At 42.6% G+C, this 15,097-nt stretch overlaps 1 protein-coding gene across 1 annotated transcript in view; it reads right to left on the minus strand.

Moving 5' to 3' along the window:
• The window catches only part of ERBB4 (erb-b2 receptor tyrosine kinase 4), a 568,512-nt gene that overhangs the window by 276,882 nt on the left and 276,533 nt on the right, over positions 1-15,097 (minus strand). Inside the window, exon 3 of the mRNA XM_032189886.1 lies at positions 8,193-8,379. Within this exon, the coding sequence (XP_032045777.1) occupies positions 8,193-8,379 (187 nt within the window). The remainder of the gene's footprint in view (positions 1-8,192; positions 8,380-15,097) is intronic.

The raw sequence follows: 15,097 nt of genomic DNA on the forward strand, positions 1-15,097 counted from the left end.
GAACAATCTGCAAACGACTTGCAATAAACTGTTTTAGCCTGCTTCCAACACACAATGTGCATTTCACAGTTTATGTGAAAATACTGGTTGGGCTGGGGGGAAGCAGCAAACAGCTTTCAGGGAGCAAAGGCAGGAGTTTAAGATAATCCTGTCAGTGGAATCCTTTGAGCATCTGATCAGAACACATTTACCAATAAATCATTACTATAAGCTTTTACTTTTCTTTTAATTCCTTGCCATAATCATTCCAAACAAGGTCGCACATTTCTAACATCAGAGACAGAACTAAAAACAATAAAGTGCTTTGAAATAAAGCTGAGCATAAATTAGCGAACAACAGGTTGCAAAAAATCAGACATTAGTTATACCATTTAGCATGACAAAAGCATATCTGAATCCTTTAGAGACTGTAAAATTCTAGCCTTGCTGAAATTAAAAATCCAAAGCTCAGCCATTGTTACTGAACATAATCAACTCATGAGTATAAATCTCATGGAGCTCAAAATCAGTATTTATTTCTGGCCGGGTCCAATATGCCTACGTGCCTCGATAGCACCTGTGAGCCATCTTCTGCTGGCTTGCGGGGGTTACACCTCAGCCCCGTGGGTCCCTTATCTGGGACTCCTCGGGGCCACGTCTGCAGCCGTGCAGCGAGGAGCGCCTGGAAGAGCTGCCAGGCACTGATGCCAACTGGCACGGCGCAGGCTGGATCCACGCTGGTCGGAGTTTCTGTGCTCGGCACGAGGTGCCTGCACGCTCCTGCCAGCAGAGATCCATCTCCGGACTCCCCTGGCTACATGCGACAGTGTCAGGGGAGAGCACTACCTGCAGTGGGGCAATTTTTTTCCAAGACAGTCTAACAGTGTCCCGGGGGAGACGGCTGCTTGCTAGCTGGCACATTTATTAGCATAAGGGCAGTCACAAGCCTCGGCCCTTCTTTCCATACAGGTGAGACAGGGGAACCTGTAGCAGGTCCTGCACCATGCCCCGAGGGGCTGTGCCGCAGCACTGAAGAGCTTTCCTTTCCCAGGGGAAGAACAGCCGTGCTCAAGGTGTTCCTCTCTTTTCTTCTACCTGCTGGAGAGTCAGCAAAGATGTGCTGGGACACAAATGCCTCCGTGGTCTGTGCAACTCCAAGGCCACAGAGAAAGCAGCACTCCTGGGCAGTCGCTGAGCCACTGCAGCTTCTTCTGGGCAAAACATTTTAACTCCTGCAGCAGCCCTGACTGCAGAGGGTACCAAAGGGATTTTTTAAACAAATTTCTCATTCCTTCACGTATCCTAGCAACACCTCTCCGAGGTTAGAGATGCGATGCCTTGCCCACCTGTTGTATAGGAAGCCTGAGGCAAATTACATATTGCTTTCTTCCCAGCTCGCCCAGCTAGTAGGAAGCCGCAGCAATTAAGGAGTACACCACAACCAGCACATCCCAGCCTCATCTGCTCAGGCCAGGTGTCATGCTCAGGCCTTCGTACCTCTAAGCACTGTGAACTCAGCAGTGGCTCATGCAACGTGCATGCGCTCCAAGGAGAGGCACTAGAAAGGCAGAGGTGTTACCCCTCTGAAAGAACGCTTGATGTGCAGTCACATGGGGCTAAAGGAGCTCAGGCCCTGGGCAGGTATCTAAGTAAGATTCCCAAAAGCACCTTTGGTTCCAAATGTGCAGAGTCAACAAGACCAAAAGAAAATATGACTCCTCCCGTGCCCTTCCCTCAATCTCGACTGAGCTGCAGTGTAATGATAGTAAATGAACAGTCCTTGTTTAAAAAAAAAAAAAAAAAAGGAAGATAGAAAATCACTGACAAGTAACCTTTACCAGAGAAGTGGTCGTTCTTTTTTTCTCCCCCCTCCAAAGCACCCTTTAGCATTTTTGATTTCCTGAGGAAAAAATATATTGAAAATATACTGAAAATTATCACAGAATGTTCAATTTTTTTTTACAGAACGATTAAAAATGTAATCAAAACTTAAAACAAACAAACAAAAATATTACAAAGACCTGTGAGAAGGGAAAATTTACAATGGATCACTTTCTACACCCAGTGAAAACCATCCTTTCCCCTGTGACTTTCCTGCCAATCAAATGAGATTTCCTTGGCTATCACTGGCCAAATCCTTTGGGCTACAACAGGCGTTTGCCACTTGAACCACAGTTGCCTTAATTTAGCTTTTATCTCCATTCCTGAAAGCTAGCAAGTAAGAAACTACAAATTTTCCTGCTTTTACGTGTTATCAAACTAAGCACTCCTAAATCTGCTTTAGTCTAATACATTTAAGGAATTCCAGGGGAACTTCTATTTCCAAGGCCAATAGGGGAGATGATGACGTTATCTCCGCTCATTCAAAGATGCATCATTTGCTGTAGATCTCTGCTACTCATCTTCACTCAGAAGAAAATATGGGATGCTTCATAAGTGGTTCTGGCACTTGTGAGTTATCCCTCCTTCCCAGCTCATGAAGATAAATGCCATAATGAAATGCAGCCATCAGGTACTCTCTATATTTGGAGTACTCAAAGTGTGAACAATGATTATGCCCTTTCATTGGATAAGTTAAGGTTGACTGCCTAGCTACATGGGAAAGACAGGAATGATTTGCACTAGCTCATAGGCAGTAAATGGAAGAAGGTGGCATACCCTCAGCATCAGTTATTCTGCTAATCTCAGCCTGAATAATACGTTCAGTATGTCAAAACTGCATTTTATTTTAAGGCTACTTGGCAGCTGAATCTGCAAGCTGAGATGAGTCCAGCTGAGATGACAGCAGCCTCTTCATTAGTTCAATGTCTTTTTGTTTTTGACACTTGTGGAATCGTTGACTAAGTTATTATAATAAGTGAGAAATTGATTTTTATAGGCAAGACTTTCTGGAAGTGTCACATGAATTTTAGGATCTGCTCCTGACCTGTGCTGCACAAACAAAACTCCCTCTCAGGATGACAGACATCATGAGTGAGAACTGCATCATGCTTTCTGTGCAAGATAAAACTTACTGCCTTCACAGTTGTCTTTTATACATACACATTTATAGCTTAAGGGGAAAAATTCAAGCATTTAAGGTTACATTTAAATATGAAAGCATGATAGACATAGCTGACAATAAAAACACAGCTGTTAACAACACACTAAAAATAATGCAATGGTACGTCACAAGGGGATGAAATCCTGCCTCCGGTTAAGTCATAGGATAACCTGCAGGTGAGAACAGCCTCTGCATTTATTTGACACAGGGGTAGCGTTTGTATTTGAACACTGTGCAGTAACAGACTGAAACAGCATCAGGAACCCTGCATCCAGACAATGCACAAATAAGAACAGAACCTCCCGAGCTTTTGTGAACGTAAGCCCTGGAAAGATAGTTCTGGGCATGCAAGGCAGTAGTTACGTTTATATTTTACTCTGGTGGAAGGAATGCACCACTCACAGCCGGTCTCTTTAAATCTGTAGTGGACGAGAAGCTTGATGGATGCAAGTTCATGGGAACCATAAACTTCATCTTAAATTCAATGCAAATCACTGGCTGTTTCTGATGGAAATACGGAGCGGTTGGTAGGCACAGGGAAGACCCAGACACAGCTGATCTTTTGTGGCCTTGCAACATCACTGACTCCCGCAACCACCACTTATTTTTATGTAGTTATTAAGGCTGTGTTACAAAAATGACTTAACTATTAATACTCTCCAGGGAGAGCATTTGCAACAAGAAGCAGGTTGTGGGTTAAAATAGCCAGGTGCATCTTAAACAGTATATAAAATGGTCAAAGAACAGCTGCTGTAGGGACTCACAGGGCCCTGGCACATGCTATCTAGAAAATATTAGAGTATTTTTAAGTACACACTAGCTCATACGCAGCACCCGGTAGCTATTTTAAGCACTCAGCAGAGACAAGCTAGTGTTATTAGGGAACTTTTCTTCCAAGAGACAACAATAGGTTTTGAGCCAAATAATCCCATCAGAGGGCTTTGTAAACACCTAAATCAGATGAAGTGGCTGTGATGATCTCATGTTAGGGAAGATTCAAAGGCTGGGCTAAGGCAGACTTTCTCACAACACCTGAAAAGACAGTCAAGCTATTTGCTGGATGGTTTTGGTGTTATGCCTATCACATAAAAACAGCTTCCAGAGAGAACCTCTGGAGTCAGACGAACTGTTCATTGGCACAGGGCAGCTAGTTCATGAACAAAATCTTGAGCCGGGGCCTAAAAGATAAGGTTTTTCATGTTACTGAGCAGTAAAGCCATGGATAAACAAGCACTGAAAATACAACCCTTGCTTCCTGGCAGAACAGCCTCTAGCCCAAGAGAAAAGGGTTCCAGTCCTTTCCTGGCCTTGGCCTCACATCACCTCTCAGTCTCAGTTTCACCGAGCCTAGTGTCTTTTACAAAGCATTTTGAGACTCATAGACAAGAAAAGTATCCGAAGAAGTAGAAAATTAGTACATGATGCTGTAACTGTGCTATGTGAAGGCACAGGCAGCCATAATGAATACCCTAAATCATAAGTGTAGGGAAAATGTGGGAACAGAATAGGAGAAAATTGGATTATGACAATGATAGAGAGAAGCACAGCAGGGATTTAGAGACTTTGGGAAGTGCACTGGTATCAGCACGATGGCCTCAGTAAGCAAAAGTGTTAGAAGTCTGACTAGAAGAATGAACCTGATCAGAAAGTCTGCTAAAATTGTGTTTTATTCTGTAAAACAGTCAAAATCTCCTTTTCTTTCCTATTTTTGAAAGCATCTCTGTACAACCCAGAGAGGCTTGAACAGAAGGGAACTGCAGGCACTTTTGTATCACTGAATACACCAACACAAAAAAAGTCAGGAGTGAAGGGTGCCTTAATACAGTTCAAAATGCTCCCACCTCCCTGTACTCAGGTTCAAGTCCAGCTCACATCAGTGTTTGCACTCAGCATGTAGCCACTTGTAGAAATAAGGCCATTTCATAAACTCCAAAACTTAAAAGTACAAATGATCATAGCAGACAACCCTCCCTTCACAAGGAACCATGTACAAATAAAACACTTCTCGTGAACTCCCTAAAGAAACTTTGCCACTGCCTGGCCTTTATTAAGTTACGGCTGACACGAGCAAGTCCAGGAGGTTCATGAAGCACCTAGATGATAACTTCTTGGTACAGGTGCTAACGGAGCCAACTAGGAAAGGTGCCCTCCTAGACCTGTTGCTAGAAAACAGAGAGGGTCTGGTGGGAGATGTGGTGATTGGTGGCCGCCTCGGTCATAGCGACCATGAAGTGGTTGAGTTCAAAATTTATGGTGACAGAAGGAAAAGTGCCACCAAAACCTCATCCCTAGATATGGGGAAAGCGGACTTCAGGCTGCTCAGGGAACTAGTCAGTAAGGTCCCCTGGGAAACTGCTCTTGAAGGCCTCGATGTCCACCAGTGCTGGTCACTCTTTAAGCGATGCCTCCTAGAAGCACAAGATAAGGCAATTCCAAAATATCGCAAGTCAGGCAGGCGGGGCAGGAGGCCGGCGTGGCTGACCAGGAACATTCTAATGGAGATTAGGCGGAAACAGAGAGTGTTTCGCTACTGGAAGGAGGGCCAGGCGTCATGGAAAGAATACAGGGATGCTGTTCGTGTTTGTAGGGAGAAAGTTCGAGTGGCCAAAGCACAGCTAGAGTTGAAGCTGGCTGTGTCTGTGAGAGAAAATAAAAAGGGTTTTTTTAGATATGTAAATGGAAAAAGGAGAACTAAAGAAAACATAGGGCCGCTCCTTGATAGGGAAGGTCTCCTCACAGACGATGACGTAGGCAAAGCAGAGACGCTTAACGCCTTCTTTGCCTCTGTCTTCAATGCCGATGATGGGCTTCGGGACCCAGGGTGCCCTGAGCTGGAGGACCGGGACGGTGGGGACGACAAACTCCCAACTGACCCTGAACGTGTGCGGGATTTGCTACTCCACCTGGATCCCTACAAGTCCATGGGTCCGGATGGGATTCATCCCCGGGTGCTGAAAGAGCTGGCGGATGTCATTGCGGAACCTCTATCAATTATTTTTCAACGATCCTGGGAATTTGGAGAGGTCCCAGTAGACTGGAAGCTGGCAAATGTTGTGCCAATTTTCAAGAAGGGTCAGAAAGAAGACCCTAGCAATTACAGGCCTGTCAGTCTCACGTCAGTGCCTGGTAAAATCATGGAGAAGTTGGTTCTTGGACTCATTGAGGCGCACCTGGGGGACAAAGCAGTTATTGGTCCCAGCCAGCATGGGTTTGTGAAGGGTAGGTCCTGCCTAACTAACCTGATTTCCTTTTATGATAAGATCACCCGTATGGTGGACCAAGGGAAACCAGCTGATGTGATTTTTTTGGACTTCAGCAAGGCTTTTGACACGGTTTCCCATAGGATCCTACTGGACAAAATGTCCACCATAGAGCTAAATAAAAACATCATACGATGGGTGAGCAATTGGCTAACGGGCAGGGCCCAAAGGGTTATGGTAAATGGAGCTGCGTCAGGCTGGCGGGCGGTCACCAGTGGGGTCCCTCAAGGCTCCATTTTAGGGCCGGTACTTTTCAATATTTTTATAAATGATCTGGATGTAGGAATAGAGGGTATTTTGAGCAAGTTTGCTGATGACACCAAACTTGGAGGAGTTGTGGACTCAAGTGAGGGCGTAAAGGCCTTACAGAGGGATCTGGACAGGTTGGAGAGCTGGGCGATCACCAACCGCATGAAGTTCAATAAGAGCAAGTGCCGGGTCCTGCACCTGGGACGGGGAAACCCTGGCTGCACGTACAGACTGGGCGATGAGACGCTGGAGAGCAGCCTAGAAGAGAGGGATCTGGGGGTCGTGATAGACAGCAAGTTGAATATGAGCCAGCAGTGTGCCCTGGCAGCCAGGAGGGCCAATCGTATCCTGGGGTGCATCAAGCACGGCATCGCTAGTAGGTCAAGGGAGGTGATTGTCCCGCTCTACTCTGCGCTGGTGCGGCCTCACCTCGAGTACTGTGTGCAGTTCTGGGCACCACAGTATAAAAAGGACATGAAACTGTTGGAAAGTGTCCAGAGGAGGGCTACGAAGATGGTGAAAGGCCTTGAGGGGAAGACGTACGAGGAACGGCTGAGGTCACTGGGCCTGTTCAGCCTGGAGAAGAGGAGGCTGAGGGGAGACCTCATCGCAGTCTACAACTTCCTCGTAAGGGGTTGTCAAGAGGCAGGAGACCTTTTCTCCATTAACACTAGTGACAGGACCCGCGGGAACGGGGTTAAGCTGAGGCAGGGGAAATTTAGGCTGGACGTCAGGAGGGGGTTCTTCACAGAGAGGGTGGTTGCACACTGGAACAGGCTCCCCAGGGAAGTGGTCACTGCACCGAGCCTGTCTGAATTTAAGAAGAGATTGGACTGTGAACTTAGGCACATGGTCTGAACTTTTGGGTAGACCTGTGCGGTGTCGAGAGTTGGACTTGATGATCCTTAAGGGTCCCTTCCAACTCAGGATATTCTATGATTCTATGATTCTATGATTCTATGATTCTAAGTTACAGTGCAATATATGATATGATATTTAGCCAGCATTTAATCTCTCAAACCAGTTACTGCAGACCCTCATCTGGGAGATATGAAATGCTGACCTACCCCACATCTTTATCCATCCAGCCCTGAACTTACAGATGACCACAGAAACATAGACTTAGTTTACATTTTTGCCTCAAAAAAATATCACTATATATAATAAACTTTTTTATTTGAAAGCGGACGTCTTAAATTAAATACTCCAAAGATCCAGTGTCCCCTCTCACCCACCTCTCTTTCCCCCACCTCTGTGAGAGTAGCAGCAATGCTGACACAGCAGCAAGAGCTGAGGCTGAGGAAGCCAAAGCTAACTTGCCAGAAAATAGGTAGCACCTGAAGCAACATAATAATAACCAAATTTGTGTTCTCAAAACTAAGAAAAAAGTGTGTCGTTTCTTTCAACAATTCTTTTTGTTGCAAATACGCTCTTGGCATGAATTTCATACATAGCATTTGAGCAGTACTGGAAAAAGTTCAGCTGTGATTCTGAAAAGGAATGAAATTAAGTACCAACGAGCCTTTCAAACAGTGTAGAACTGTTGGCCTCTCATGGTACCTGTTATTTGCACAATGTAAATGACTGAGGACATTGATGCACATGTTCAACAAGCTCTTTTTTTCCCCAACTAATCCACTGCATTTATAAGTTTCACTTACCTGTCAAGTTCTTCAAGCCAAGTTCCCTGAGTCCAAAATTGCCATCCTTTCTGTAGTTAAGAAATATCGCCAGAGCATATCGGTCTTCATAGAGTTTGGTCCCACGAACGATGCGCAGGTTCTCCAATGGCAGGTATTCAAATTGATTCAAAGCCACCAAAACATAGCCTGTGACTTCTCTGATAGACTGAAAGACAAAAATGAAATAAACACATTAGAAACGGTCCATTTTTAATCATTCTGATTTTTTCTCATAGCAGTTGCTTTAGTATGTGATACAGTCATGCCAGAAAAACAAACAAACAAACAAAACTTCCCCAAAGAATTCTGTTTCAACTTCTTGAATTTAACCACACTTCTCTTTCAATGCAACATGCAACTGAGCTTATTAGACATACTGGCTTGAAAAGTAGAGAACAAAGGGGTAGCCAATCTTTCCAGTTTTATTAAACTCGAGCAGAAATTCACAGTAAGCATAAAAGATGCATGAAAGGATGACTTTGCACGACTCAAAGCAGGCAGCAGGTCAATGGTCTCTTTAGCATATACGAGCAGAAACCAGCATAGCAACACCACAGGTCAGATAAGGTAGTCTGTCTGTGAGTAACTCCATTGTACAGGATATTCCAGGGTATGAGTGAAGGACACAACATGGGGTAAGGGAGAGACCACTGGAAGAGCTCACCGTCAAACAGGAATACATGATAGAAATGGAGGGCACGTTTGAAAGAGAAAATACAAAGCACGTAAGTCATATCACCACCTGGTACTTCCAAATAAATCAGATCAATCACTGAACATTTGTAAAGTCAATTTACAAATTTACATTTGTAAATTCAAGTTTGATTTTGAAGTGCTGGTATCACAGATACACCCAGATTTTGATCAAAGGTAGTATCAAAACCATTAGCAAAATTACTGTTGCACTTCGGGGCTGGCTGAATACTTTGTTTGCATTAGATAAGCTATACAACAATTCTCTCCTGCTCATACTCAACACTTGATTGTCTGGGTTGTAAAGGTAAAAACAAACAAACAAACACAGTTTTTCAGAGTCCGAAAGATTAACAGTACTAAGATGTTTTTTAAAAAGAAAAATGTTTTAGAAAACTAAGTTATTCCAAATAATTCAAATAAATGGCCTAGAAATCTGAGAAGTGTCATTTCAACATTCACCTAGAGGCTCACTGTCCTTAGCAGGAGGGAGAGGTTGGAGGATGCTCCAGCCCAGAGCTGCTCCCAGAAACAAAACCTCTGTGTTAGAAAGTGTCTCTCAAATACAGTTTTCATATCTCACTTAACTCCATACCTGCAACACCTTGCAATCACTGCATATGTTTATATACCTATGTTTGTTTGTGTATTTAATGGACAGAAATTGACGTAACTATCCATCTGCTTAAGTAGATGCAAGCACTTTTTTCTTCCCTTCGGCAAAGTAAATACCTTAAACAATACACAGAAATAAAAAATTCTACTTAGAGTAACATGCCTGAACTATGAGTAACACAACAGGGATGCCAGTCAATGCCAGAACAAAAAACACACAGGCAAACAATGACAAGAATTGAATTAAACGTGTTGCGCATGTATCGTTAGTAAGGAAAGACAACGGATTTGCAGAACAAAGGACAGCTTTTGTTTTGCTGGTTCAGCACTGCTGCCATGATTTTGCCTGGAAGTGTGCAAGAACCTTTTAATTAGGTTTATAAAAGTTCATAAGATTATTGCCGAGTGTGGCAGTATACATAATGAAAGATATATATATATGCCGCGGCAGTAGCTGTCCTTCTAATGTCTGATGTCTCTACTCAGCTGAAGCTGCTAAAAAAGATCTGGAGCTATTTCAAGAGTTGCTTGGCATCTAAAAAGAGCACAGTGTCATTACAGCACTTTGATGAGAACCCAGTGAGTTTAGCTAGGTTGAGATGTACGGTTCAGTAGCTCAATATTAAATGCAGAGCTGCATTATTCCCTGGGACACTGATTCCATTATAATCAGAAGCTTTCTAGCACTTTCATGATAGCTCTTTTACTTTCAGACATTTCAGATTAGCCAGTTTGGTCAGGAGTTTGTTTTCATCATATACAAAAATTTCAGTAAGCTGGCTTTTCTAGCTTCTCTTCAGAATTCAGGACATATTAAAATTATACTCAAGACATGAATTTCTCCACTGATGTTCCAGAGATACTGTGATTATTCTAATTATTTTAAAGGGACATTCTAAACTTGGAATAGAATTAAAAATAAAAAATAAAAGCAGTTCCAGAACTGAATCTGACCAAGTCCTCCCTGCCAATTTTTGTCACTTACACACCTTTTCTATTTTAAGGTTACGTATTATTTCCTCCGTACAACAAGCACACCTGAAATGACACTAATTTCGCATGGCACTGAAGTTACACACACACACCAGCAATTTTCATCACAAAGTTTGGAAAATAAAAAACAGAGGACAAAATAATAAAGTTCTGTTGTTGATATTTGTGGCCTACTGCCCCATTTGGTTTATCCAACTGAAATGACAAATTATGGCAATTATTTCAACAAGAGCCAGAGGGTTCTTTCCTAACCCATCAGTGTTACAATACCTTTTTCTCCCCAACAAACGTATTTGCTGGAGAAACAGCCATATTAATCTAATTCTTGGGGAAATACAAAAGAGGGTGGCAAAAAAAAAAAACAAAACAAAACAAAAAAAAAACAAACAAACAAAAAACGTGGAGGGAGGTTGTATTTGATAGAGCGCAGCCTTCTGACTAAGTCTAGAGCCACAGTATTTCAATTTGGGGTTTCTTTCTGTATTCAGATTTGAATAAAAAAGAGTAATGACATGCTTTGCAGGATGTTTTGTTTTTTTGACTGGTTCAGCTTGAAAAAACATACTGGGAGCGCAGCAGGCGGCCCAGGGTTTAGCCACTTTTTGCCAACACTGTCAGTTTGCAGTCGCTGCTAGTTTTGACGTGATGCCTACTGAAAGTGGACACCTGCCTGCTTGGAGCTCACTGCAGGCACTGTTGGAGTCACTGCAAAGATATCTGCTGGCCTCCACACAGACTCTCAAATCCTCATGTCAGAAAGGGTCTTCCAAGTCTTACCCCCTGCCCTGCAAGTCATGCCAAACCTAGGCATGTTTTGAACATTCCATCCTTTGATTTTGCACAATTTTCCCTTTCTTCCCCGTTATAGCATCACTGTGGCTGGAAATTCCCTGATGGTATTACCTTGCCTTTCTTTGCCATCCTTCCAGTTCTCAGAATAATGACTTCCAACCAGCATGCAAATTGCCACACCTCAGGGGCCGCCCCGAAACCACAATGTCCACGCCTCAGGAACCGCCCCAAAATGGCGGCCGTCGCGCCTCAGGAACTACCCCAAAATGGCGGCTTTCGTGCCTCAGGAACTGCCCCAAAATGGCGGCCGCCGCGCCTCAGGAACCGCCCCAAAATGGCGGCCGTCGCGCCTCAGGAACTGCCCCAAAATGGCGGCCGCCCCATCTCAATGGCAGCTCCAAGATGGCGGCTGTTGTGCCCCTCAGCCAGGCCCAGCAAAGCATAAGAAACCGTGCAGCAAACACTGCCGCTGTATGTTCAGGGGACAGCTTTTCCTCTCTAATGTACGCATTTTTCCTCCATCTGAAAAAAAAAAAGCTAAACAGCTTTAATTGTGTGAGTTCTGGGTTGTACTGTCTGGAATTTGGGTCTTTTCATCAATGAGAGCACATGGAAACACTAGCCTGGCTCTCTTCAAGGACAGTTTTGCATGTATGTCCTGTTTAATTTCTCAGCAGCTAATGCTGGCACATTATACCATGCACAAGGTGAACAGAGAAATGGGATCTCAAAATGAAAAACACTGAGTTATTTTCAGAGATACCTTTCTAGAGGATGACCTGTAAAAATGAGCTCCAGACAACCCATTCCTTTGCAACGTATAACCTAGGAGCTTTAATTACAAATAATACTAGCTGAGCACAGGTAAAGCATTTTAAGCTCCCAACAGCCAGGCCAGAATTATCCTGTCAGCAGGGATGGAACGACACGATTGTTAGTAGTGATCTTAAATTGGCGTCTGGTTCAAGTCAAATGAACCTGAGTGAAGCGCAGCAAAATAACAGGTAACTTCATTGTTCTGCCCAGAAACACAGATCAATGACTGATGAAGGAACCTGGGGCTTCTCATAAATGCTACCTTGTCCTTTAAACATCTATCATGGAGGCTGTGTGTTTTGTTTTTTTTTTTTTTTTCCACTGGGAGAAATAGAAAGGGTGGATAACTGTAAATGAGATATATGTCGGGAATAAGCCAAGGGCCCACTTTTAACACCATCAGTTGCCAAGTACAGTAAGCTCTATTTTGAGGGAATATCCATTTCATGACGCATCGGCAAGGCTCCTCACACGCCTCAGCTGCCAGCAGACAACAGACGTCTGCTGAGCCTGGTCCAAGGAGCTTGACTGACCCTCCAATGTGGCCCATGCATTTTGTCACATTATGTTAAATCCCAAGAAAGCTTGATTTCTAAGTGACACAAAGGGGAAAATATTTCCTAAGTGCAGAGACCTTTTTTTTCCATGTTAATCACAGTTAATATGCCACAGCAGAGTTGTGAGCACAACTACTGTGAATAGTTACCACATCATCTGTTTCAGAAGCTTTTCATATCTCAAGCTAACTTGAACAGCATATTCCACATTTTTCTTTTCGATCAATTAAAAGGTAAGTGTTATATCTGTTAGAACAAAACCAAACAGCATGAATTTGTTTCCTGTAACAGGGAAATTCAGTAGTGCCATAAAGAGAACACTCGCTTAACTTTAAACAAGTTCCCAGGGCAATCATAACAGCCACGTTCACAAAATGCAGTCAAGCATGTTAGTGAGTGTGCTGATAACCTGAAATGCCATCAATTAATTTTTTTTTCCCCATACATTTTCACTGATGCAACGCACTGTCTTCAATTGTGACAATTAAAAAAATTAGCATTTACTGAATTAGCAAAAAGTGGTCTCTAAGCAGCTACAGCAGTTACAGTACCAACTCCAAGGGAAAAAATAATAACTGAAATGTAGCCATGTGGAAATAACCAGCCTATTGCAATTTATGGAGCTCAATTAGCTGTTCCACGCATTGCTCATTGACAATTATAAATATTAATGGCAAGATAAACTGAGATTTTCAAAAGAGTTCAGGAGACATCTTTTATGGGATTCAGGCACACGGCTGCTTCCAGCTTCTCTCAAAGCCGTTCACAACCATGAGAAATATTTAGCACATACTGATGTTTCTCATGTCTAAGAGGACACTCCATTTTGAGACAATGTCAAAACTAACACAGAGCATGCACGTCAGGAATTTTGTTCCAGAACAAGCTAATGTCTTGTCTCCTTCCACATTCTTCATTCATATTCTTCAATTACGTCAACATTTGTGAAATTGTGGTGTTAAGCCCTTCTGAGCACCAGTGGTTTTTCTGATATGCAGTACGAGCTTCAACAAAAATCCCTCAAGTTTGAGCATACTGACAAGTATCAGAACATGGATAGTGAAAAACAGTTTTCTGGTTCCTGATCTGGAAGCAAGTAGTGTATCGCAACCGGAGTTGCCTTGGCAGCTGCAGAAAATTTATTGTCCAAACACGAAAGTTGCACTTTAGATTCAGATTTGTTACACACACACACACACACAAACAAACAAACAACAACAACAACAAAAAAAAAAAACAAACTAGTAGTAGAGTAGTCTTTTAGTTTGCTTTAAGTTGTACTAAAGGAAAAGGATGGGCTTGGCTGTAATTTTGAAAAGAGCTGTACCTGAGGAGCCTTGGGCTGCTGCATAACTGCAGAACTGAACTGTGACTGAACATTTAAGACAGACGGTAGAAACTTTAAATCACTCTTGTCCTCACAGACACCTAGACTTCGTTGTTAATATGCATAATAATATTTTGAGCAACAAATCAATGGATTGGAAGCAAAATCAGCCTTCCTGAAATTTAAAGTGGCAGTCAGTGAGGAGCATCTTTTGTTAAGTCCTTGCAAATTTCTAAGTAAATTTTTTCGTGACAACTTATAGAAGCCACCCTTGGAGTGTTTCAACTGAAGTTTTGTTTTCTGAATGGCTGGTCTTAAAATATCATTTTTTTCAGGAGTAGGCTTCTTCATACACAAAAACTGGAGAATTAACTGTATGGTCATTATGTAGTTATTGAGTGTAAGAGAGAAATCACATTGCTGCACAGGTGAAGCAAATGAGGCTGGGACTGAGCTAATATACATTACAAAAAAGGTGATGGAGGTCTTGGACACAAAGCAAATGCCAATTTTATACCCACTAAACTGCAGATCAATGTCCAACTCTGGCATTTGGAAAGGAAGCTCCATAAATAATGTATAAGCGACAGTGATGGATAAAAATGTAGGGGGGAGCCTTTGAAATGTGTATCTTGACTCAATTTGCAAAGCTTTCCTGGGAAAATAATGTGGGATGTGGAAAGCTAAAATAATAACAAAATAGTAATGTGGGAATGGGAACAGTAAATCTAAATAACAGATAAATAGCATGATTAAAAAAAACTCTAGCTTTCAAATTTTTAAATATAGGTTGTAGAGACATAGTCAAATGTTATTCCTATTGACTGAGCTAGACTTAAGCTCATGTCAGCTGTCACCATGTGTCTATATCTATTTTTCAGCTAAAAATATTGTATGACTAAAGAAACTGATTAGGTTTACATCAACATCTGAGTGTCTTTCTAACATTTTCTGTCTAAAACACAATTCCTCTGTTAGTGTATCCGCTTAGGAGGTGTCTGACTTTCAGGTATACAGGCTGCCTGAGCACATACAATAAATTCTAAGCTGTTTAAATTGAACTACATTATGACCAAGACAAAGCTTCCACT

The sequence above is a fragment of the Aythya fuligula genome, chromosome 6, assembly GCF_009819795.1.
Source record: "Aythya fuligula isolate bAytFul2 chromosome 6, bAytFul2.pri, whole genome shotgun sequence".
NCBI lineage: Eukaryota > Metazoa > Chordata > Aves > Anseriformes > Anatidae > Aythya > Aythya fuligula.